Source organism: Ailuropoda melanoleuca, chromosome 14, assembly GCF_002007445.2.
Source record: "Ailuropoda melanoleuca isolate Jingjing chromosome 14, ASM200744v2, whole genome shotgun sequence".
Lineage (NCBI taxonomy): Eukaryota > Metazoa > Chordata > Mammalia > Carnivora > Ursidae > Ailuropoda > Ailuropoda melanoleuca.
The window spans coordinates 30,071,189-30,098,217 of NC_048231.1; the positions used below are offsets into that span (position 1 = coordinate 30,071,189).

Below are 27,029 nucleotides of genomic sequence, written 5' to 3' on the forward strand. Positions count from 1 at the left end.
AGAGAAGAAGTAACATATTAGGAGGTGGCAGGAGATATGTGAAATTAGGAGAGATGCTACAGTCACTATGAACACGGCCAAAAGTCACACCTGCAGGTAGACAAGGGGAAGTGACGAAAAGTAAAGTCACAGGTATTTCTAGGAAACAGTGTTACTCCCCTAGGTCTATACATCCAACTTGCTCTACCAGTGAAACATCACTGTTACAAAATACAAAACTCCACATCCAACTTTGAGTAAAGCTGTGAACTTACCATTATATGTTTTATTCAAAATGAAGCCGAGTAATGCTACGTCATTGGCACAGGGACACTTTGCCACTTTGAGATCTACCACATATGGGTAGACTTTGGTGATGTCATTTTTTGTCATTAGAGTCCCAAGATCCCACTGAAGAATAGGTTCTGCAGAAATCAAATTTAGGTGTTTAAATTGTGGCAGCAGTCTTGAAAAGGGAACATTACTGGTTTCCTTGCAGAGTTTTTTGTTTTGTTTTCCCAAGTTGTTCTTTCTATTCCAGTTAGTTAGCGTAGAGTGTAATATTCGTTTCAGGTGTAGAATTTAGTGACTTGACACTTCTGTACATCACCCGGTGATCGTCACAGGTGCCCTCCTTTAAGGGTTTTAAAAGAACTATACAAAGGGCCTATGCCATTGTCCCCCAAAATGGGTGTATTACCTCACCCTTCATCAGTTAAGAAATAGGTTGGTTCTCATTTTCCAGAGTAGAAGGCATGAGGTCTCACTGCCCTTGATGGGGGCCCGGCACAGTCACTACTGTAGAACAGCCTGTGGGATGGGAGACACTGCTTTGACCATCTTTGGAAAGTACATTGGCTATAGTACAATAGGCTAGGACCTATCCCTAGAAATGGAATTGTGGGATCACAGGACATTTATAACTCAGAGAACAACTTCAGCTTCAAAAGCTCACACCACACATTCACTCTTTGTTCTCTTCTTCCAATTCCATTGACACAGCAGCAGATACAGAATAATCAGAATAAATCCGAAATACCAGTAGAGGACAGGGAAAGGTATCATTAGTGGCCGAGACACTGAGAGGGATTTCTGGAAGAGACACAGAAGTTGGGCTGGGATTACAAGGGAAAATCAATCAGAGGCGGACATGTTCTACCCTTCAGCCCAGCAATCTATTCTTGGATATGCATGCAAAGGGTTGGAGCTGGATGAAGTTAAATGTTAATGATAAGAAAATGGGAGGATTTTTTTTTCCCTCTGAAAAAATGAGACAAGGGAGTACAAAAAGCAAGCCACGGCAATTTGACAAAATACTGCTGTCTGAATTTCAAAAACAGTCAAAGGACTTTTAAAAAGAGGTATCTAATAATCAATTCTTTAGCTGTTTATATTTCTACAATGTAAATCTTCACCATCTCCCCCAAATCTGCTACAAAACCCTAAAACTTTAAGTGATGTATTTTTCACTTTGTGCAAAGCAAGAAATGGAGCTAAGTTTCCATCTGGGTTGACACAGTGTAGCTTACAACGGAAAGAGATACAATTTATAACCAAACTAATTCACTCTGAAATTCAAAGAAATTTGGGGCATGGCAGCTGACTCTCCAGGGTGTAGCATGTCTATGCAGGCAGTTAATAACCATCTTAGAGGACAGGGAGATTGAACCTTGTATCCAGGGCATGATTGCATTGAGTTGAAAACACCTTTTTTTACTTATGTACGAGCTCCTTAAAGTCAGATACTGTATTTTAAATACTCTAGAATGAGGGAGTGATTAAAAGTCTTGACTATTACCGAGAAGCCAAGAAGGAGACAGAAAAGTGACCCATGTGAAAGGGGACGAGTGCCTGTGATTAGGAACAGTTGTAGTGGAGTGGTCTAGGGTGTGGATTGGAGATTAGGAAGTAGGGCCATATTTTTAAACATCTCCTTTGAGTTAGTAATGCATAAAGAGCTCCTACTATAACCCTAACTTTAACCCTTAATTGCCACTTCTCAGGCTTTCTCCCCAGTGTCTTCAGCACTTCAGGAAATGAGACCATCGCCCACTTGATTGCTCAATAAGAAATCTAGGATTCATCCTGATGTCTCTGTCTCCTTCACCCCCGGTCGGCCAGGAAGCCCTACCAGCTCTACTTCCAAAACATATGCTAAAGACTCTTAGTCCTTCTCCATCTCCACCACTAATCCCCCAGCCCACATCCTCTGGACCACCTTCCAAGTGGACCAGGGCAACAACTGCTAATCAAACTTTTTTTTTTTTTCCCCATTCTTGCCATCCTTCTCCAACAATCCATTCTCTGCACAACAGCCAAAATGATCCATTTAGAAAGCATAAATCCGAATTTGTCACTCTCCTGCTTAAAACACTCGAACGGCTTTTCGTTTTAATTAAAATAAAACCCGCACTTCTTACCACGCTCCTTGGCGGCTTCTCCAAACTTACTCTAAGCCAGTCTGTCTGTCATTTACTGTGCTTTCACATCACTGGCCTCCTTTCAGTTGCTCAAACAGACAAATCTCATGTCTGCATCTGGAACCTTTAACAGCAACTAACTTGCTAAGCTCTTTGCTACCACAGTACTTTCATTCATTCTAAATAAGTGTACACTAAAATTTTAATGCGGTATATAACATTCTGGGTCCATTTCAATATGTAAATGACTCATATTTCAAATTTTTTTAAAAAATGGAAATAATTATATATTGTTATTTTAGTACTTAAACGTAGCTAGCACAGGACTTCAAAATATCAGTCTTGAAAAGCTTGCAATCAAATACATGACTCACTATTTTTTAAAAATTTGGACACAATGACAAAATAAGAAAGCACAACATTTTGTCATTTTTGTCTCAGATATTTTAATTTTGGTTAAAGAAATAAAACAATAGAGATATGATTGAAGATATCTCTGCCCCCTTCATGGCCCCATTCCCAAATCCTCTCCAAATGCAACCATTATCATGAAATTGCTGCATCTACTTCTAATCCACATTTTTATATTTTTACTACAATATGTAAGTACCCATGAACAATATATATAGCATTGCTTTATGTATTTTCTGAATTTTAAGTAAATGTTCTCCTATTCTATTCTGAACCTTGATTTTTCTTTCAACGCTTTGATTCCTGTTCTTGATAATATATGTGGGTCCATTTCCTTCGTTTTCACAGAATACACTACAGGTATTTGTCTTTTCCCCTACTGATGGACATTTTGTGTTGTTTCTCATTTCTCCTATTACAAATAATACTGCATTAAATAGATTTTCAGGTGTCTCTTGGCAAATATGCAACCTTTTCTCTAGAGCTGTTCTTAATCCTCTGCACATCGGAATCACCTGTGGGGATATTTATTCCTTTTTAATTACAGATGCCTAGCTCCACTTGCAGAGGTCTGATTTTAATTGGCACATGGTTGGGTGGTTAAAGCTACCCAGGAAATTCTTTCCATAAACTGTAATATTTCTTTATTTTTACTCTGCATTCTACATAGCACCAAATCAAAGTGGGAGCAAATGAGTAAAAGTAAAAAGGACCTGAAACTTATATTACACTGTATGTTAACGAATTTAAGTTAAAACTTTTTTTTTTTTTTAAAGGAAGGTGAGGGGGCGCCTGGGTGGCACAGCGGTTGGGCGTCTGCCTTTGGCTCAGGGCGTGATCCTGGCGTTATGGGATCGATCCCCACATCAGGCTCTTCCACTATGAGCCTGCTTCTTCCTCTCCCGCTTCCCCTGCTTGTGTTCCCTCTCTCGCTGGCTGTCTCTATCTCTGTCAAATAAATAAATAAAATCTTAAAAAAAAAATAAAGGAAGGTGAGGACAGATAAGTACAAGGTCCAGGAATGAGGACTTTAAAAAATTTTTATATTATATTGCTACAGATGATCTGAAAATTGTACTATAAATCAGACAATTGGAAGAGAGAAGTCTAGACAATCATATCACTCAGTGTTCATAACCTTAAAACAACCAGTTTTTCATAGAAAAAATGTAAATGCTCTAACAAAGAGTGAGCAAGAATTTTTTACTGATAGTCGCCATAAAGACTGTAATGCAATGAACATTATCTTTTATAACGTGTTTTTAGAAGATGCAAAAACTAACTTTATAGAGCCATTGTTTATTATGACCCCAACATGGCTATAGAAAAAGATATATTTCCATATTTCTGCAGCACTCTTTACAGGCCTCTATTAACAATTAACCATCTGTATTTAATTCTTTGTCATTCTTTGAGGGTAAGTTCATCTCTCTCTCTCTCTCTTTCGCTCTCTCTTTAGGACTTAGCACAGAGTCTGGCATATAGTAGGTTACAGTGTTTATTGAAAGAATATTATGAGTTCCATTTTACTTTTATCTGTTGGCAGTTACCTCGAACATTATCCAATAGTGTTCCTTGAGTAGTATAAATATTTAATCCATGTTGTAAAGTGATCCTTACTAACCATTCTTCTACAGCTGCAATATCTGAAACAAAAGGCAAATAATCAGCCATTTTTTTTGTATGCTGAGTTGATGATATTTAAGGCTATATAAACATGACCAACAACATTAATGTTCATTTCCCAGTCATTTTGACTGCATTTATATATAAGGTTTCCCATGGTTTTTCCTACAGACATTTTGATGGTAAAATAAATAAAAGAATTATGAAGTGGTCTTCCCACAGCATAAATCCAGATAATATTTAATTTAATTTAATTAATTTTTTTAAAAGTAGACTCCACACCCAATGTGGGGCTTGAACTCATGACCCCGAGATCAAGACCTGAGCTGAGACCAAGAGTTGCATCCTTAACTGACTGAGCCACCCAGGTGCCCCTGGATAATATTTTAGATCATAATTTTTCTCCAAGAGCTGTTCTGGCTTAAAAAGCAAATGATGACGGGGCGCCTGGGTGGCACAGCGGTTGAGCGTCTGCCTTCGGCTCAGGGCGTGATCCCGGCGTTATGGGATCGAGCCCCACATCAGGCTCCTCTGCTATGAGCCTGCTTCTTCCTCTCCCACTCCCCCTACTTGTGTTCCGTCTCTCACTAGCTGTCTCTATCTCTGTCAAGTAAATAAATAAAATCTTTAAAAAAAAAAAAAAAAAGCAAATGATGACACCTCATGTGTATACTACTATTTTAAAGTAGACCATGATTAATTAAAACATACAGTGTAACTTGTAAGGCAACACTAAAAAAAATTAAAGGTATAATTAATAAGCCAATAGTGGAGATAAAATGGAATAAAACATGATATAAATGACAGAAAAAGAAAAGTAGAGAAGAGATGGAACAAACAGAAAATAGCCTGATGACAGGTTTCAATGCAGCCAAATCAACAATTACATTAAATGTACATGGTCTAAAAATACCAATTAAAAGATAGATTCCAGAGTAGATGTAAAAATCAAGACTGAACTTTATATGCTATCTACAAGAAACCCACCTTAAATATTTATAAAGGCATTGGTGAGTTAAAAGTAAAAGAATGGGTGGGGCCTGGGGAAGTCATGGGTGGTGAACTCAGCTTGAGAGCTCTTATGACATGGGCCAAGGCTGAGGCTAAAATCAGGGCACACTCATGAAAAACATGCCTGACCCAAATGCCTTGGCTGCACAGGCATTCATGTATACCCGGGCATCTAGTTGGGTCTGTGCACCACTCCAGGGAGACTATGCCTCCTCCCAGTGGCTCTGAAGCAGCTGGTACCTGAGTAGATCAAGTGATATTTGTGCTCCTTGTTGTCACTATTTTCCATCAAGCAATTGCTGGACTTCAGGAAAGATAATGGTGTGAGAAAACATCATATAGGTTTCTATAAAGGAGCTTCCCATGTGACTGGCTAACCCAAGAAGAGAAGTCAATCTTCTGATATATGACTGAATTGGCCTTCAGTGGGACGGGTTCAAAGATGGTATGTGCATACCTATCTTTGACTTTTAAAATATGAAGAGCCCTGAGGATCCACAGGTCTTGGATAACTCTCTGCAAGTTCTGATTGAAGTCAGAAATGGTGTGGTTCCTATGATGGTATATGGAGTGACTGAATACAAGGAAAAGCATGGATTCAAATCTTTATTAACAGTAACATCCAATTATTTTCTGGATCGGTTTTATATCTACTGCATCTCTTTCCACATGTGTATTAACCAGCACACACTTCTGTTTGGTGGTAATACTAATCTTGCTCATCCTAAACATAAAGAAATATTAATCCCACCTGCAATGTGGCTAATAGAATGAAGGATGTATATGAGGCAGCCAAAAATTGTGCAAAACAGGGCTAGCTGGTCATTGGAAGAGTTCAAAAGCTGGAAGTGGAAGAGTTCAATGGCAAAGCCCCAAACAAACCTCGTCAGGTAGGGGGTGTACCCTCACATGTGCTTCAGACGCCGTGCAAGAACTCCGTGAGAACAACAGAACTGCATGAAGAGTTCTAGGGAACAGGGATATCTGGCTGTTAAGACCCTGGGTACTTTGGATAAAGAAGACTTGCCCATTAGATAAGCAATCAAGGTGATGGTATCCCACTTGGAAAAATAGCACCACAGCTATTCCAGTGCTTGAATGTTTGTTTTGGCTGAGACCAACCGGTTGTTTTCCATGGAGTCCCTACAGCTCCGNATAAAGAAGACTTGCCCATTAGATAAGCAATCAAGGTGATGGTATCCCACTTGGAAAAATAGCACCACAGCTCTTCAGTGCTTGAATGTTTGTTTTGGCTGAGACCAGCCGGTTGTTTTCCATGGAGTCCCTACAGCTCCGGCTCCTCCATGAAACTAGTAACCTGAGTAATTTTTCACCGAATCTTGCTGCAGTGTGCTTGGTGCCCGACACAGAAGAGCACAGGAGCCTGCCTACAGATCCTGTGACCTCATACCTCCCACCTCGTTGTTAGAGTTGAGTGTCCACAATCTTTACAGCATTTTGAACTTCTTCCGCATTCCTGACACAGCAGACACCTCCCGTTGCTCTTTGTGACCCCTGGCCATGCTTGTCTCAAACCGCCAGTAAGCGCCGGAGGCATCTGGAGGTTAAAGACATCAGCTGAGTCTGCCTTGGTAATTCGGTCCCAGGGTCCTTCCCTCCTCACAGGCATCCCTCCTCCACTCTTGGATTTAAATCTCGGACTCCCTCCATCTGATTATATTCTCAGTGGGAGGCATCAGTACTTTTGTGTCAGATCTTACTTACCGAAGCCTCGGTTTTATTTCAAAATTCATTTGCATGCTTCCACTCTGTTGACTAATGTGCTCTAAAGGTTGTCTTGGGAAAACAAGCCAAGAGTGTGAAAAAAGATACGTTACGCAAACACTAATTCACAGACAGCGGTAGGGGCTATATCAATCTCTGACAAAGAAGATTTCAGATGGAGGTAATATCAGGAAGAAAGAGGGGCAATGCATCTGACAAAGGGATCGATTCACTAAAAAAGGTGTGACATCTGTAAACATGTACATGCTTAACAAGAGGTTCAAAATACATGAATCAAAGGCCGATAAAACGGAAAAGAGAAATTTAAAAATCCACAACTATAGTGAGATATTTTAACACTCCTGTCATAATTGACAAAAAGCACTAAGAATGAAGAAAAGCTGAACACTATCAACCAGCTGAGCGAACCAGCATCTACAGAACGCTCCGGCTGAGGAGAGCGGAATAAACGTTTCCCTCAGGTGCTCACGGAAGATGTGCCAAATAGCTCATAGGAAACATCTTAACAAATCATCATATGAAATATGTTCTCAGAACACAGAATTAATCTAGAAAAAAAAATCGATAACAAAGATATCTGGAAAATCCCCAAATATTTGGACATCTTACAACATACTTTTTAAAAATAATATATATTTTAATATGTTAGTCACCACACAGTACATCCCTAGTTTCTGATGTAAAGTTCCATGATTCATTACTTGTGTATAACACCCAGTGCACCACGCAATACCTACAACATACTTCTAAATAACCACAGGTCAAAGAGAAAGCGTGGTGAATTAGAATATGTTTTGAACTGAAAGAAAATGAAAACACAACCAAAGCAAAATTTAGGAGATGCAGATTAAGCAGTGCTAGAGAGAAATATATAGCAATAAAATATTTATAGTGAATAAAAGAAATGAATCCCTTATCTGAAGCAGGGTAAAGATAGTAACAACCCTCTGCAGAGTCCAGTAGTAAATACTTTGGGCTTTATGGGCCGTATGGTCTCTGTCACAACACTTTAACTCTGCCATCATAGTGCAAAAGCAGCCACAGCAAACACGGAAATTAATGAACATGGATGTGTTCCAAACTTCGTTTACAAACACAGGCTGCCGGCCAAACGTGTAGTTTGCTGACCCCTAATCTAAAGGCTCCCAATTTAAGAAACTAGGAAAAAAGCAGTAAATTTAACCAAAAGTAAGTAGACTAATAAGAGTAAAGGCCAATGAAATAAAGGACAGAAAACAATATTCACAATCAATGAGATCAAAAAATACTTCTTTGAAAGGGTCTATAAAGCTAATGAACTTGTCAGACGACTCGAAGAAAAAAATGTACAAATAAGTCATTTTAGAGGTGAAATAGGGAACATCACTGCAGACTCCCTGTTCTAAGGAAAATAAGAGAATAGCACAAACAGCTCTTGTGTCATAAATTCAAGACTGTAGATGAAATGGAAAAGTTCCTTGAAAGACGCAAACGGCCAAAACACACTTAACAAAAAATAGAAAACCTGAGTATGCCCATATCTGTTAAGGAAACGGAATTTGTGGTTAAAAGCTTTTTCACAAAGAAAACTCCAGGCCTAGATGTTTTCACTGGCCTGAAGAATCCCACCAAACATTCAATGAAAAGATGATACTATAAAACCTTTTCCATAACATAGGAGGGACTCTTCCTCATACTTATCTATTTATGTACTTGTCTATTTCTCATTTGAGAAATCAGCTATGTTCAGGGTTACTTAGTTCTAAAAGCCTGTGTACTTACTTTTCCTTCCCACCAGGTTTACCTGCAAGTCAGGATCTCAAAAACCACAACAAACAAATGCCTGCAGCTCTGTGGGGTGGGGGGGGTGCTGGGGGGGCAGCTTCCAAGCAGTGGTCACCTGTATCTCATTTTGGCAACTACACGAGGACTCCGTTTCAAAGCAACTTCTGTGCAAAGTGCCATATTTCCTAGAATGAGGCCATTGTTTTTCAACCTTGAAATCACCCTCTTGAAAAGCAGACCCACAAACACCAGCTTTCAGAAGTTAAGTCACAATATCATCATTCTAGCAATTATACAATTAATAGCTCCCGAAGTTACTTTTATCTAACAGAAGGCCTCAAGACAAGGCGAAATTTCTCATAGCATTCTCATCTGCCCCTGCTGTTCTGCGTCTCTCTTCCACGGGAATCTTCACCCTCAAAGTCCTGGGGATGACCCCGGCTACACCAAGTTGTCAAGCAGGGCCCATCTGGATGGTGGGGCGGGGAGATTTGGACACAAGGCCCCTTGCTGGTCCCAGCAGTGCTGTCAGACCCGGCAACAATGAGCTTGTTCATTATTCATAAACACTGTCCAATAAAGAGCATGAACCAAAACTAAAAAGCCAACATTTCTGCCCAGATTCCTGCATGAAAATGATTTTTGAAAATCTGTATAATGTGGGGCACCTGGGTGGCAGAGTCGGTCGAGTGAGGGACTCTCGGTTTTGGCTCAGGTCCTGATCTCAGGGTCATGGGATTGCCAGGGGATGGGCTCTGTTTTCAGTGCAGTCTGCTTGGGACTCTTTCTCCCTCTGCTCTCCCCCCCCCATGCTAGCGCACGCAGAGCTCGCTCGCTCTCTTTCTCTCTCCCTCCCTCTAAAATAAATACGTAAAATCTTTTTAAAAAATCTGTATAGTTAGAACCCAAAAGCTGGCTATTAAAAATAAACCAAGAAATATCCAGAAACAGGTTTCTAGCGAAAGCTTGACTTCCAATACAATATAAATGATTTAAACATATTCTTTTATCTATGGAGAATGCAATGTTATCACAGCCCCTTATTTAAGCCTGCCTGAAACTCCTTAAGTAGACAGCATTTCAATTCAGAGACCAACATGAAAATACCTGTGAAAAGAAAAGCAGCGTGGCTGGGAAACCTTATGCATCTTGCCAAACATTCTCCGCCCTCTCCCTCCCGTGAGCTGCAGATCAGTGGTTTCCCAGTCAAAAACATTATTGAAGTCCTCAGGAATGGAGGGATGGAGACTCGGCATCTGGGCAGGTGTGTTCCCAGTTCCATATCTGGGGCTCAAGAGCCAAACAACTTGATCCTTCAGGACATCATGAAGACGTTTCCCAGGGTGATGAAGATTCTAACACATCTGAGGTTCCATAAGAACTCCTGGATGTTATCACTTGTGCTGGGCTACCTCGACTCCTCCCCAAAGCCCTGCATGTCCTTTTTCAGCTTAAAGTTGAGCACCACCCTGGCATTCAGCAGCAGCAAATCATTTTATAGCGCTAGCATTATCAGATACCAAAAGGAGAGAAAGACCTTAGGAGAAAATAAAACTCCAGACTGATAACCACAAGAACCTACTAGCCAAATGAGTCCAACAATATATAAAAAGGATAATACATCATAACCAAGATTGCAAGGCTAGCTCAAAATTCAAACATGAATTGATGAAATCCACCATATCAACAGACTGAAGAGAAAAATCCTTATTTTCTTAACAGATGCAGAAAGAGCATTTAACAAATTTCAGCACCAATTCATGATAAAAACTCAGCAAACTAGGAATAGAAGGGAACTTCCTTAACATGATAAAGGGCATCTACAAAATACCTACAGTAACATTATACATAATGATGAAAGATTTGGAAATAAGGCCAAGATATCCTCTTACCATTCCTATTCAACATGGTACTGAAGGTCCTACCACTACAAATAAGGCAAGATAAAGAAATAAATGAATATATACTGGAAAGGAAGAAATGAAATTATCTCTATTTCTGGATGAATGATTTTTCTATGCAGAAAACCCAAAGAATATACAAAAAGCTACTAGAACCAATAAGTGAATTTAACAAGGTTGCAAGACACACAATCTACAAAAATCAATCATATTTCTACATACGAACAATGAACAGTTTGGAAATTCAAATATTAAAAATAACCACTTATAATACACCAAAAACATGAAATACTTAGGTATAAATTTTTTTTAATGTGTAAGATCTCTATGCTGAAAACCACAAAGCCCTGATGAAATAGTTCAAAGAAGATATAAATAAATAGAGAGGTACACAGTGTTCATGGATTGGAAGACTCAGTGGTAAGACGTCAATTCTCTCTAAACTATAGATTTAATGCAATCCAAATTTAAAAACCACAGGATTTTTTTTATAGAATTAACAAGTTTATTCTAAAATTTATAGAGAAAGGCAAAAGAACTATACTAGCCAAAACAATTCTGAAAAATATCAAAGTTGAAGGATTAACATTACTTACTATAAGCTTATTATTTATAAAGCTGAAGTAATCAAGACAATGTGGTGTTCGTGAAAAGACAGAGAACACAGAAATAGTAATACAATGGAGACAAAATAGTTTTTACAACAATGGTGCTGGAATAATTGGGTATCTATATTCCCCCCAAATAAACCTCAGCCCATATAACAAATTAGCTCAAATTGAGTCATAGAGTTAAGTATAAAACCTGGAACCATAATCTTCTTGAAGTAAATATAGGAAAACATCTTTGTGAACTTGAGTCAGCTATGATGCCAAAAGTGTAATCCATAAAATAAAAAAACTGATAAATTAGACTTGACCAAAATTAAAAACTCTGATATTCAAGAGATACTCTTAAGATATGAAAAATACAAGCCACAGCCTAGGAAAAAAATATTTGTAGATCATATATCTGATAAGGGACTTGTATCCAAAATATATAACAAACTTGCAAGAGATTTGCATAGGTAATTCAAATGGCAAATAAGCACAAAAAATGTTTAATGTCATTAGTTACTAGGGAATTGCAAATTAAAATTATTAAATGCCATTATACACTTATTAGCATGGCTAAAATTATGCACACTCACACACGCGCACACACACACACTTATACATACTAAGTGCTGGCATGGATTCCGATAAACTGTTGGTAAAAATGAAGAATGACACAGCTACTTTGGAAAATAGTTTGACAATTTCTTATAAAGTTAAAATTACACTTACCATATAATACAGCGATCCTACTATGTATTAGCCAAACACAACAAAAGTTTATGATCACAAGAGAACCTGTATGTTTGTAGCAGATTTACTCAAAATAACTGAAAACTGGAAAAATCCAAATGCCCTTCAGTAAAATTAACACTGATACACCTATACAAAGGAACACTATCCAGTAAGAAAATGGAAGAAATTATAACATAGATGAATCTCAGATGAATTATGCTAAGTGAAAGAAGCCAGATTCAAAAGGCTACATTTTCCATGATTCCATGTGTATGACTCTGGAAGAGGCAAAACAACAGGAACAGAAAAGAGATCCGTGGTGGCAGGGGCTTGGGGAATGGGGAGAGGTCGACTATAGGTGGGGTAAGGTTGTTGGGTGTCGGAGCAGTTCTGTATCTTGATTGTAGTGATTACACGACTGTACACATTCGTGCAAACTTACAGAACTAGATGCTTTTCAAAAAGGGTACAGTTTACGGAATGCAAATTTTACCTTATTTACAAGTGAAAAAAAGGGACAAATTACGAAGCATTACTTTCAACACTTACATTGCTGTTCAAACTTCAAACTGCCTTCAGCACTTTCTAACTATCACTGCATCTCCTTACGGCTCCATGGGTCTCATTTGAAAACGGACATGGTAGAGGCACCCAGGTGGCGAAGCTGGTTAAGTGACTGACTTGATTTCAGCTCAGGTTATGATCTCAGGGTCGTGGGATTGAGCCCCGCATCGGGCTCTGAGCTCAACACAGAGTCTGCTTGGGACTCTCTCCCTCTCCCTCTGCCCCTCCTTGCCCTCTCTCAAATAAATAAATAAATCTTAAAAAAAAAAAAAGAAAGAAAAGAAAATGGACATGATAATGGTACCTAGCACATAGTGAGGGACAGATGAGTTAGTATCGGTAAAGTCTTTAGAGTGGTGATGAACCTGCTAGTTCTTCTACTACAGTGCTGACCAGTTTGCTGCCTTTGTGGTTGAGGTGTCATTGACTACCCTTCCCAGGATGTCATGCTTACCTAATACTCCAATGCATAGCAGGGCAATAGATAAGATATGATTAAGGAAGGGAAAAAAAATGAACGAGCAAGTATGGTTTTGTTCCTCCGAATGTATTTTTTCCTGATTGTTAGCATACACTAATTAGGCCAGGCTCTCCTAGTACATTATGAGCTCAAATATATTTCTTTTTACTCAGTCCAGGGAGTTGTATCAAGAGAGGCAGAGCTCATATGATGTCTTTCCATAAAATACTTAAGTTCTCAGATCACCTTTGTTCTTATCTGGGTGACCCTAGAATCACTGTGTTTCTGAAATTAATGTTTGTCAATAGAAGGAGCAAAAATAACAAGTGATCTTCACTTTTGCAATTCTCAAACTAATGTCAATATTATGCCAAGGAGCTAGAAAAATCCATCCTAATACTGATGAGAGTTAAGTTAGATTAAAAAAAAAAAAAGAGTAAAATTTTCAGGATGAATTCCTTGAAAAAAAAATCACCAAGTTTCCAATAGATTAATTTGGGAAAAAAATGAGACAAATACAGGATAAAAATGCTGATCTAATTCATATCAGATGTTCCAGCACTGGGGCTTCTTTTGCAGACTTTTGTCTTTGACACTTCCTTATGTGGAAACTTCTCTATCATTTCTTCCTTACTCTAGCCAGCCCTCACATTTACTCTGAAGGACACACAATCCCACAACCAGAGATTACTCCCGTAACCAGAGAGCTTGGTCTGTAGGATTCCCATTGTCCTGGTCCCTCATCGCCATTTGATGATACACAAGTTGGTGCTAGATCAACAAGAGGCCAATTAAAGATGCTCTCCCGGGAATTTGGAATTGGGTTGGCCCCCAGGAAATATATAATTTAAAATATTGACTAGCAGTGAGGCAGCTTTAGAAAGCTAATCTGCAGAGAGAGGAAAATAAATGTAGATTTACAGAAGACATAAAAAAATGAGAAGTAGAGTGAAAGTTTGATGGTTGTCCATTTCTTAGTCCTAATTCCTTCCTATAACCTGGTTGCATTTTTATCTTTGGGCTCCGTGACAAAAACAAATTTCTTCTTTTTTCCTCAGTGAAGCCAAGTTGGTTTCTGCTTTTTGCACCTATCATATTAAAATAATATGACCTCCATCATTTTTGAACTATGAAAATGTATTTCATGCCTCAAGATCTACTAGCTCAGTCCACTAGCTCAATACTTATAACTCCTGGGATTTTATTTTCCTCCTTTTTCCATCTGGGTATTTATAATAGCATATAAAACTATGCTACCACACAACACTTAATAGTAGATTCCATAGTGAATAATGTGTTACATATTACAGACTATTTTAAGGTTCTATTGATATATTAATTTCTCCATACTACAATTTGTGAGTTCTTTCTAGAAAATGAGTTTACTTAAATAAAGAACAGTATAAATGTTATGTGTGTTAAATCAGTCTATCGATAACAGAATTGCCAGATTAAATATAGGAACCCCAGTTAAATTTGAATTTAAAATGAACTGTAATAGTTTTTAGTAAGTATGTCCCAAATGCAACATGAAACATTTATATGGAATAGCAAATAACTTTTTAATATAAATGTTTTTTATTTGCTACATTTGGCAACCCAGACCCATGAGTAAAAGAATTAATTCAGATCATTCTTACCTGTATTTTTTGTAATGTTTTCTCTGGGAATATTGATCAACCAGTAAATTCGATCACTGAACTTGAATAAAGAAGACAACAGAATACAGTGTTTGGTAATGTCAATGGTAACACTTATTTGGTTATATCCCGCCCTATTTTAAGAAATGAAAATTAAATAAAAACATCTAATGCATATATACCCTTTACCTAGCAATTTCACTGTTTGGAATTTATCTTACATTATACTCACATATGTGTGAAATAAAATGTGCTCAAGAATATTTTTCATCATTGCTCGTAATAGAAGACTGTAAATAACTAAAATGTTAATTGATTATGTAGAATGCTATAAAGTGGCATACCAAGCAACTGGCCTCAGGTAGCACAAAACTGAGGCATTATTGGCTTGATGTGTCAGAGAAGAGAGCTTGGTGTGGACAGAGAATTGGGGAATTTAAGGAGAATATCCCACGGGCAAGGGAACTGCAAGAGTGGTGAGCTAAGAGTTAAATATAAATTTCCCCAAATCCTGGGGCAACAGAAATGCAGAGGAGACCAATGAAGGCCATGTTAAAAAAAAAAAAATCAACCATGGAAGCTTAAAAAACTGAACAGAGATAACAGCGGCTGAAACCATAGACAAGACAGTTTACAGTTGTGTCAAGGCAAGAAAGAGCCTTTCACACCACAACCAACAACTCCCCCCCCCAGCAAATTCTCATAAGGACATAAGAGAATCCAGAGTTGCTACAGCTTATTATCTTAAATGTCCGGTTTCAACCAAAATGATAAGACATGAAAAGAAACAGAAACATGTAACTGATAAAAAAAAAAAAAAGTTAGATGATCAACTGACCCAGAGTGAGTCCAGAGAGCAGATGAAGACTTCAAAGCAGCTATTACAAATATGTACGTAGGCTTAAAGAAAATGTCCTAGTGAGAGAATGGATAGGGAATCCCAGCACATACATGAAAAATATGACAATAAAACCAGATGAAAATAATGAGGCAAAAAGTATAATAACTGAAATAAAATATTTACTAGATGAGCAGATTGGAGATGGTAGAAGAAATTGCGAATTTAGAGATACAGCAGTTGAAATTATCCTATCTAAAAAAGGGGGGAAATGAGTAAGGAAAAATGACCAGAGCCTTAGATATCTGTAGGACAATATTCCATATTCTAAAATGTGCATAATTAGAGTTCCAGTAACAAAACAGATAGAGAAAGGGGCAGAACATTTTTTAGAGAAACAGTGGCTGAAGATTTTATAAATTTGGTAAACTTCTAATCCAAGAAGCCCAGAAAAACCCGATCAGGGTAAATACAAAGAGAAAATTTTAAAAGCATCCAGAGAAAAATGACACATTACATATAGAGGACAATAATACAATTATTAGTTGACTTCTCATTCAGAAACAATGGCGTCAGGTGACAGACTCAAAACACACAATAACATATTCAAAATGTCCAAAGGAAATGGGTGTCAACCAGAAATTCTGTATCTGACAAAACTATTATTCAAAAATCAAAGTGACCACTAAAAACCTATTAGAATTCATAAATGAGTTCTCAAGGTTGTGGGATATAAGACGAATATATAAAAATTAATTGTATTTCTACACATTTGCAAAGAATAATCTGAAAATGAGATTAAGAAAGCAATTCCCTCTACAATAGAATAAAAAAGAGGACAGCCTAGGTGGCTCAGTCGGTTAAGTGCCTTCATCTCAGGGCATAGACCCAGGGTCCTGGGATCGAGCTCCACATCAGGCTACCTGCTCAGTGGGGGGCCTGCTTTTCCCTCTCCCTCTGCCTGCCACTCCCCCTGCTGGCACGCTCCCTCTCTCTCTTTGTCAAATAAAGAAATAAAATCTTAAAAAAAAAGAATCAAAAAGACTAAAATATTAGGAATAAAATTAACAAAAACAGTGTAAAACTTATACTCTGAATTTTACAAAACATTGTCCAAAGAAACTGAAGAAAATCTAAATAAATAGAAAAACATCCTAGATTCATGGATGGGGAGATAATATTATTAAAATGGCAATACCACCCAAATTGATCTATAGATTCAACACAATCTCTATCAGAATTCCAGGAGGCTTCTTTGTAAATATTGACAAGCTTATCCTAAAATCCATATGGAAGCTAGTGAATTCACATAGCGACTAGCAAAAACAACCTTGAAAAGGAATAACAAAGTTGGAGGACTCATGCTTTCTATTTCAAAACTTACTATAAAGTAACAGTATCAAGACAACATGGTACTGGCATAAGGATAGATGCATAGATCAATGCAACAGAATTGAGAATCCAGAAATAAACCCTCACCTTTACAGTCAATTGATTCTTCAACAAAGTGCCGAAACAGTTCAGTAGAGAAAAAATAATAGTATTTTCAACAAATGGTGTTAAAACAGATGGATATCCACATACAAAAGTATGAATGTGGACCCCAACCTCACACCACACACAAATATGAATCCAAATTAGATCAAAGACCTAAATGTAAAAGGTAAAACTATGAACCTCTTTGGAGAAAAAAGAAGGGTAAATCTCTGTGACCTTGGATTAGGCAATGGTTTCCAACATGACACCAAAGAACAAGGTCAACAACAACAAAATGGATAATTAGGCTTCATCAAAATAACTTTTGTGCATCAAAGGAGACTACCTAAAAAGTAAAAACACTGCCCAGAAAATGGGGGAAAATATTTGCCAATCACGTGTCTGATAGGGGACTTGTACTGAGAATACAAAGACAAGAATAAAAAGACAACCCAATTAAGAACCCCCAACGTAGAAGATATTCAAATGGACAACAAACATATGAAAAGATGCCGAACAGCACTAATCATCAGGGAAATGCAAATCAAAACCAAACGAGGTAGCACTTCACATCCACTGAGATGGCTGTATCAACAAAGACCAACAGTAAAAAGTGTGGGTGAGGATGTAGAGAAATTTGAACCCTAAAACACTGTTGGTGGGAAGTAAAAGAGTGTAACCACTCTGGCAAACAGTCTGGCAGTTACCAGACTGTTACCCTAGGACCTAGCAATTCCATTTCTCAGGTAGACACCCAACAGAAATTTATTTATTTATTTTTTAGATTTTATTTATTTATTCGACAGAGAGAGAGACAGCCAGCGAGAGAGGGAACACAAGCAGGGGGAGTGGGAGAGGAAGAAGCAGGCTCACAGCGGAGGAGCCTGATGGGGGGCTCGATCCCATAACGCCAGGATCACGCCCTGAGCTGAAGGCTGACGCTTAACCGCTGTGCCACCCAGGCGCCCCCCAACAGAAATTTAAAAAAACATATTTCCACACAAAGATTTGTACACAGGTGTTCATAGCAGCGTGATTCATTGCAGCCCCAAAAGTGGAAACAACCTAAATGTCCAGCAACTGATGAATGGATAAACAAAACATGGTATTGATACGCTGGAATGTGATCTGACAATTAAAAAAAAAAATGAAGTCCTGACACATGCCACCATGTGGACAAAACATGGAGACGTTATGCTAACTGAAGGGAAGCCGGTCACAAAGAGCTTCATGTTGTAGGATTTCATTTATCTGAGACGTTCAGAATGAGCAAATCCATAGAGATAGATGTAGTTTAGTGGTTGTCTACACCTGGAGAGCAGAGGGTGGGTGGGGGAGTGACGGTTAACGGGGATGCGCTGTCTTTTCGCAGCCATGAGAATGCTCTACAATTAGATATGATATTGGCGTACTCTGTGAATATGCTAAACACCATTTAATTGTGCATTTTAAATAGGTGAACTGTATGGTATGCAAATTATATCTTAATAAAGATATACTTCTTTTTTTTTACCTCAAAATATGAGGGCAAAAGAAAGACATTTTTGAGGGGATAAAACTCCCAGAGAATTCACTGCCCACAGACTTGCTCTATAAGAAATGTTAAAAATTCTTTGGGCTGAAGAAATGGAACATCAGATGGCAACTCCTATCTCCAAAAGAATGAAGAGTGATGGAAATCACAAATATGTAGGTAAAGAGTAAACAACCATACGTATTTTTTCTTTAATTTCTTAAGAACTAGAACTTGCTTTAACAGCACATATACTAATTTCTTAAAAACTATTTAAAGCAAAAAGTATAACATTGTATTGTTAGGCTTAAAACATATATAGATGTGATATTATGGACTAGCTATTTAAAAAAAAAACACATCCTATAAGAGAGAGTATGCTTCTAATTAATAATATTAAAGAATAAAATAAAATATTATTACCAAAGTTAAATTAAAGTGGAAGATGCCAGTATATGTACTATTTATAATTCCCAAGCTCGGAGCAAGTCCTCCTGATGTGAACACACCCAGAAATTCCTTCGAAGAAAGCTCACTTTCAGATTGGAAAAAACACTCGATTTTCTTTAGGAAAGAGGGGAGGACAAAAAAAAAAAAAGTAATGACAATTTGATGGAGAGCAAGGCAAGCATATTTTATATTAATTTAAAAGTGAGGGGAAATCTATGAAAAGTAGATGCTATCTTCAGTAATTCTTGTCTCTAGGGGAAAAAATCTCTTTTGCAAAAGTACACTTCTAGAACTCAGTCATCTATTCTGCTAGATGTGTCATAATAGGTTTCAATTCATCGATAAAATAATCTTTGCTGTCAAAAAATGGACATAAAGTTATTACATTGAATAAATATAGAATCCAAGCCATCTGCCATCACGTGTAGAAATCTCTGTTTTATTAAAATCATTATTTTGTGTTTAAATTTTAAAAGGAGCAAACGTATAAGGCAAAACTCATTTTAGTGCGTTTTATTGGCTATTTCCCGGTTTTGAGAGGGTATATGAGGATGTAGCAATTACAGATGGTGGGTTTTACTGAAAACCAACGCCAGATGGATACTAACAGCTTCATCTCATTTGGTTCTCCTAGTTAAGATCACTTTGGGCAAGTTACCCAAGTTTCAGTTTCCCTACCTGTAAAACAGGGAAACAGATTGATTTCAAAAACATCGTCCAAGCTCTTACCACGAATTGGGCAGTGTTATGGGGGCTGGGAAAGCAGAACTGTATAAAACAGACAAAAATCCCTGTTCTCAAGGAACTTACATTCTAATGGAGATTGGAGGGAAAGTAAACTCAAACCTTTTCCCTCTGTCTTTTCACTGATTTACAATGTTTTGCCCTTTGTGAAGTTGGCATAGAAGCCCCAAATTCCAATTCTCAGCCTTTTGAGTTACTCATCACTGAGTTTTCCTGTGGCTATATGCACTGCATGTGTAAATCAAGCTGATTTTTTTTCTCCTGTCAATCTGTCTTTTGTCCATTTATTGTACAGGCCCCAGGTATGAATCTAAGAGGGTAGGCTCAGTCCTCCTCCACGAATCTTAAGTACTTATCTTACAGAACATTAAATGTCATCATGAACATAAAACACTTTGAAAATGCCTGACACACATAAACATTTTATAAATGTTAGGCATTATTTCTACTAATATCACTTCAGGAACTACTATATCACAACTATCCAAAATGTAGGTTATAGTTAACTCCCTTTTAAGGGGACAAAACCAGGGATGAGAAGGGTTAGGTAACCTGCCCCAGGACACACAGACCATGCATGTCTGTGCATAGCTCCAGGATTTGACCCCACCTCAGAAGGTCTCTCTTCCTCTCTTTCTCCATAATATGTAATCACAAAGAGGAAAGGCATTTTTGACTCAAAGGGCATGCACTTCACAACAGTTGTGAATAAAAAAGTAAATATATGTTTGGCATATCAAGAAGGAACTAGGAACCAAGTCAAGAAGACTTTGGGGGAAAATGTATTTGTCCTTGTTTTTATTATACTTATCGGAGATTTTCAAACAATCTGTACATTTTTTTCTTAACTTACTCTTTTGTTAGCATTTGTTAGATGGCTATCTTAATAGTACACTATTTTTTTAAATTTAAAATGGTGTGTGTGTGTGTGTGTGTGTGTGTGTGAGTTTGAATGCCTTTATATGAACTGAAGAAATCAAATTATTCCTTACCCCAAATGACAACTGCAATGTGGTGCTTGTTATAAAAGGGAAAGAGTCTTTCCCTGGGTCATGTGAAGTAAATTTCTCTGACAGGCTACATCTGTCAAACTTCAAAAGGACAAATCAGATCCATAAAACATAAAGACCATTATAACAGACCTTTTAAAAAGGGAAGGAGGATGTATCTTAAGAAAAAAAAAAAGGAAAACCACCCAGGCTGTTCAATGGCTAAATGCAATCAATATTTCACCTGACCCAAGTGGAATGGAATAGAAAAGATTATTATTTACATAGGATTTTACCTCCCCAAGTCTGAACATAGTAGAAAGTATTTGAAAAGAATACAGGGCTACTGGTTTTCCACGTGGAGTTAAAAAGACTGTGAGGGGTTGTTGCATACTATTATGGGAGCTTACCAAGTCATCTGAGGAAAGATATAACTTGATTATTTTATTCTTTTGGGGGAAGCCTTGGCTATCACAAGCAAAGTGTTTCTCCATATCACCTAAATAATACAAAAAATACATGTATTTTAGGTCACTGATAGAATTTCCATTAAAAGAATCATATTTATTGGGGCACCTGGGTGGTGCAGTCGTTAAGCGTCTGCCTTCGGCTCAAGGCGTGATCCCGGCATTATGGGATCGAGCCCCACGTCAGGCTCCTCCGCTATGAGCCTGCTTCTTCCTCTCCCACTCCCTGCTTGTGTTCCCTCTCTTGCTGGCTGTCTCTCTGTCAACTAAATAAATAAAATCTAAAAAAAANAAAAAAAAAAAAAAAAAAAAAAAAAAAAAAAAAAAAAAAAGAACCATATTTATTAAACTGACAAAATAATTTTAAAAGAGTAAGAATCATAATTGTATATTTTAAATTCAGAAGTGGCCAAAAACAAGTTCTTGACTCATTTTTTAAATTTTTTAAAATTTTCAATAAATTTCATTATCCAGATGCAAAGTCAATAAGAACATTTTTTTTTTTACTTTACATGGTTCTAAAAGATATACATAAAACTTTCCAATCAAGAAAAAGAGAATACCCATTTTCCTCAAGTGCACACAGAAGAATCCCCTGGCTAAATCACATAAAAAGAGACATAACAAATGTAAAATTTAAGAAGACTGAAATCATATCAAGTATATTTTCCGACCACAATGGTACAAAACTAAAGATCAACAATAAAACAAAGCTGGAAAATCTGCAATGTAAATATTAAATAGTTCTTGACTCTTAAAGTCCTTGGTGAGCACAGAAAATAGGCAAGAGTTGGAGACTGAAGAGAGAAATTTGTATTTTAATAGAGAGCTATTGATAGGAAACAGATTCCTCTCCCAAAAGTAGAGAGAGGGGGTTGGGAGGAAGATTCCTTCTCTTTATCTTGAGCTGAAGTGAATCTCCGGCAGACCACAGAGTTGGACCATGGGTTTTTACCCATTCTGTCAATCTCCATCTCAATGAATTTAGGCTAAAGCCCAAATTCCAGCCTGGCATTCAAGTAATTCTATGACATGAACCAGTTTCCTATCTTTCCAAAACATTTTACTTCTATCCCTTCATTCTGGCCAAACTGAAGTATTTCCTGCTCCCCTCACATTATATGATTACCTACCTCCATGACTTTACCATCACTTACCCTGATGTTGTCTTTGTAAAATCCTCTCCCCCATGCATGCATTGACACAGACACTCATTTTGGGGACATAGATTGATTGCCCTCTTTTGTACAAAGCTTTCCCTGACCAACCCCCTCAGCTGGAAGTAAATGCTCCCTTCTCTGAAATCTCATAAATTGGCCTATGACTCTCCAATCTTAGATTACACCCGTGTGTGTGTTATATATTCTCCAGTAGAACCTGGGAGCCAGTACTGGTTTATCCCAGAACTCAAGCATTTCTGCAACACACCTGTGAATAGAAGACAGCCTGAATCCATCTCTCCATTAGTCAGTCAACAATTTTTTTATTAAGCATCTACTATGTTCTAGCAGATCCAGTCCAAAATGCCAGACAATCTAGGCAATCTGCACAAGTGGAGGTGAATTGCCTTGTTTATTCCTTTTACAAAGAATTTCCACCATTAAAGTCCTACTGGGTAATTTAATCTATGTATTACTTTCAGAAAATTATCTTCAGCCTCAATCTGTTAGTCTTATAATTCAGTTTACAGTTCATACCACATGTAACCATGTATGAAAAAGCAAAAAAAAGCTATTTAAATAATTAAATAAAATTTTTCAAATATAAAATGCTCCTTAAACTTTAAATATTCTATGACTTATAAGTGATGAAACTCTGTAACAAAGGTGTCTATGTACATAACTTAATAACAATAGATTCACAGTGATATTATTAGAAACTTCTGGACAAAAGCACAAAAAATAATACCTGGGAAAAATTGGAAGACAAAGTAAAGAAGTACCAAAAAAAGTATTTTAATTGTTAGTGAGGAAGGGAATAAAGCAGAACTCCTACAAGAAAATAGAGACTAAGAGTGTCTGAAACTTACCTTTATTATATATTACTCCTGATGAAAAATCAAATAGGTTCAAAAGTAAAATTATAATATATAAAAGCAGCAATTCCATCTATTGAAAGAAATAAGAATTATTTCTGTTCAGTCACTCTGAACATATTTTTAGTTCCTTTTTCTATAAACAACTCTATAGTAAAGAAATCATCTATTCCTTTAAGTTAAAATTATTTCCCTTTTTGTGACAATGTAAGTTGACCAAGTTCTATGTTCACCTCCTAGCTGGTATTAAAGATATTTATAAACATCATTATTGCAAACTAAAGGGCTGTGGCCCTGGTTTTTCTTCAATGTAGACAACTGTTGGGAGGTGTGGTCAATTCTATAGCTGTGTGAAACAAAGCCTGACTCAAAAAAGACTCTTGAGGATGGTAGAGCTGTACCTTGATCTGATATTTTGACTGCATTCATTTTGAGAGAGATAATCCACATGGGTCCTGAGCAACCCTGCATGTTCTTCCTGTGTGCCAAGCATGCAAAGCTCTGGACACTTTTTTACCCAGGACTTTTCTCAGAGTTGTTATTGTGGCAAGAAACCTTGAGGGACGATGGGGCACCTGGGTGGCTCAGTCACTTAGATGTCTGACTTTGGCTTAGGTCGTGATCTTGGAGTTCTGGGATCAAGCCCCATGTCCGGCTGTCTGCTTAGCAGGGAGAGTCTGCTTCTCCCTCTTCCTCTGTCCCTCCCACTTTTCATACTCTCTCTCAAATAAATAAATAAAATCTTAAAAAAAAAAAAGAAAGAAAGAAAGCTTGAGGGATGAGGTAATGTCCCCCTTGGACAAAAGCAGGCTTCTTTCCATGCTAAATCTCCTATAATGCACCCCACTACGTGTGTAAACAAGCCTCTTTGACAGGCTGAAATGTATCCCCTTAAAAATTCATCTGTTGAAGTCCTAACCCCCAGTACTCAGAATGTGGTCATATTTGGAGATAGGGTCTTTACAAAAGTGATTAAGTTAAAATGAAATCATTAGGGTGAGCCCTGATCCAATGTGACTGGTGTCCTTATAAGAAAAGGAAATTTGGGCACAGACATGTGCAAAGGGGAGACAATGTGAAGACACAGGGAGAAGACGACAAAGGAGAGAGGCCTGGAATGGATCCTTCCTTCTGGGCCCTCAGAAGGAACCAACCCTGCTAGCACCTTGAACTCAGACCTTAAGTGTCCAGAAGTGTGAATCCATAAACTTCTGTTTAAGCCACCCAGCCTGCAGTTTGTTATTGTATCCCTAGTAAGATAGTGCAGCTTCCGTGATGGATATCTGCTCCGTGGCACCTGGCAGGGGCGGGGGTGCATGGGGAAGTGGAGTGAGCAGAATGCTGACACTCTGGCTACTGCTTTTGCTGTGAGTGATTAAGTCCTTTGTCTCTGACCTAGGAGTCTTGTATTTTTTGCCAGCATCCAAGAAACAGTAACAGAAACAGTAACAAACAACTGCTGCGTAAATTACATGTAACTGATGTTTTTCCTCCCTCAAAATTGGTTTGCTGGATTCAATACATTTAACTAACAATATAAAGTTCAAACATTCATTGGATTTTCAAATTGGTCATCTTTATCACATGGTCAAGGAAGAACTGTGGTATCTTTTTTTTTTTTTTAAGTGCTCTATTTTGGTCATCTGAGAAAACTGTTTTCACAAGGTAAGGTAACAAAAGTATAGCAAAACTGTATGAGTGTGGTGCTATGCTCAATTATATTTTTGGTACAAGAATGAATTTCACGTTAAATGGAGAAGTCATCACAAACTTTGAAAATAGTGCCTTTGCCAGGAAAATCTTGTATTAGTTCGCTAAATATTCACATTAAACGACGTCACACCATTATAAGAACCCATCAGTTTTTCTCCTCCCTAAGAAACAGATTGAAATGTATTATGCTCCAGGGCTCCAGGAGGAATGATCTATTATTACGTTATCCTCAGAGCTGTTCCAATTCATTTCTCTTGAATAAATATGAAAAGATCTCTAATTTCATTTGAGTGGATTTGGTTGTATCTATCTTTGACCAAAGAACTAAAAGCGTACTTTAAAAGGCTTTTAAGTGCTTCCATTAAGGGCAGGAAACCTGAGAGAGCATAACTGAAGGGAGAGACAGCTAAGGAAGGACCTTTGGGCTCTCTGTGGCTCTGCTCGTAGTTACACATTCTCTTGTTCTAGTAATCCAGTCCATATTCATTCTTTTTAAATTTAGACATGGAAAGTACTTTGGTAGTTAATATGTGAGACCCGAAGTTCCATGTCTAAAGTTGATTACTAGCTAGTGACAGAGTCAGGCTTAGAACTAAGATCTCCTGATTCAAAAGATTTAGTCAGCTTACAAGGATGCCACAAAATGAAAATGTAAAAACACAATGCGATGAAGGACATGATCAGATTTGACCTCTCACCAAAACTGCTAACTGTGTCCACCGTAATTCCCTTCCATACATGCATTAGTCTCCTTTTCCCCTTCTTCAGTATTACGAGTTTGCTCCCTTTTGTACTACCTTCTTTCAACAACATCTCCTGGTTAGAGAAGAAGCACTGACTTTGGCCTAGGATTGGCTCTTCCCATTGGGATGTTTGATCTTTGGAAAGTTACTTAACTTCTCCATTCAGGAAAATAGAGATAACAGCTACTTCAAGGCATTGTTGTGAGAACTGAATGAGTAATACACTTTAAATGTTTAACAGCTGCTTTACATAGTAACCAACTGATAAATACGAGCTCTGAATCCGTGTCCCGACGACGTGCTAAAGCAACTTCTTCATCCTCATCCCACTCCTTACTCACTCTGTTAGCAGTAAAATTACCTCCAGTTACCAATCCCATTTAATTATTATGAATTTTATATAATGGCCAGATTTAAGTCACATATCCGGGTATTTCTATTCTCTAGCACCAAAAAAAGAAAAAATATTGAGAATTGCCGCAAAGAAGGAACCTACCTTTTCCACCATCTGATTCATTTTTACTCACTCTGTGATAGAATAGTGATCACATTATCTGTATGTAACAAAGCAGGGCCCTTATTTTAATATTTCTTACGGTGACTGCCTCCTAATAGAATGACGGACTAGTTGCACTTTTCTTTTTTGTGTTTTCCCAAGCTTTCTTCCATCCAGGCTGAGAAAGAAGACCCAGGTCTGAGTTTTCAGTTTACTGGTTTAGCAGTCCACTAACTCTGGTAACAGCCAATCAGCTGCTACCAAGTACAGAAGCGGGCTTAGAAAATCTAAAGGGCAGGCAGTTGGAATTTCCAATTAACTGCCTCCTTCAGAATACCAAAGGTCATTTTCTTTAAAAATCCAAGAGGTGGAGTTTCTCCAAACCATCATCTTTAATACATCCACCAGGAAGGCTCAGAAACCTACATATGCCTGAGGAAAAACATAAATGCTAAAAAGAAATGCCAACTACACATAATGGGGTTTAAGAGAAGAAAATCTGTCTAAGAGAGCTTCATAACTGTGTCTTCGAGGAAGATTGGGCCTTTAAAAAAATAGAGAAGACCTTGTTGACAGGGTGAACAGGGTAAGTAAATAGAGCACAAGGATGAGAATGAGCCGTGGATGCATGGGAAGCAGCAAGACCAAGTGATACGCCGATCTGTTCTCCAGATTCATCGTTCTGTGAACGTCCTTTGTCTGGTTGCTTTTATCT

General features: G+C 37.7%; 2 protein-coding genes and 1 pseudogene across 2 annotated transcripts in view; 1 reads left to right on the forward strand and 2 right to left on the reverse strand.

Moving 5' to 3' along the window:
• Positions 1-372, reverse strand: part of CATSPERB (cation channel sperm associated auxiliary subunit beta) — an 81,604-nt gene extending 81,232 nt beyond the window's left edge. The window contains exon 1 of the mRNA XM_034643053.1: positions 255-372. Within this exon, the coding sequence (XP_034498944.1) occupies positions 255-372 (118 nt within the window). The remainder of the gene's footprint in view (positions 1-254) is intronic.
• Positions 373-3,735: 3,363 nt separating this feature from the next.
• Positions 3,736-26,324, reverse strand: LOC117796052 (cation channel sperm-associated protein subunit beta-like; the record flags this gene model as incomplete). The annotated part of the gene is made up of 7 exons (XM_034642894.1): positions 26,315-26,324; positions 23,357-23,435; positions 21,271-21,359; positions 19,101-19,241; positions 14,851-14,911; positions 4,361-4,456; positions 3,736-3,758 (listed from the first exon to the last, which is right to left on the reverse strand). Coding segments are annotated over exons 2-7 (489 nt in total), but the record flags the coding sequence as incomplete, so codon positions are not given.
• LOC105241882 lies at positions 5,732-6,485 on the forward strand (annotated as a pseudogene).
• Positions 26,325-27,029: the final 705 nt, after the last annotated feature.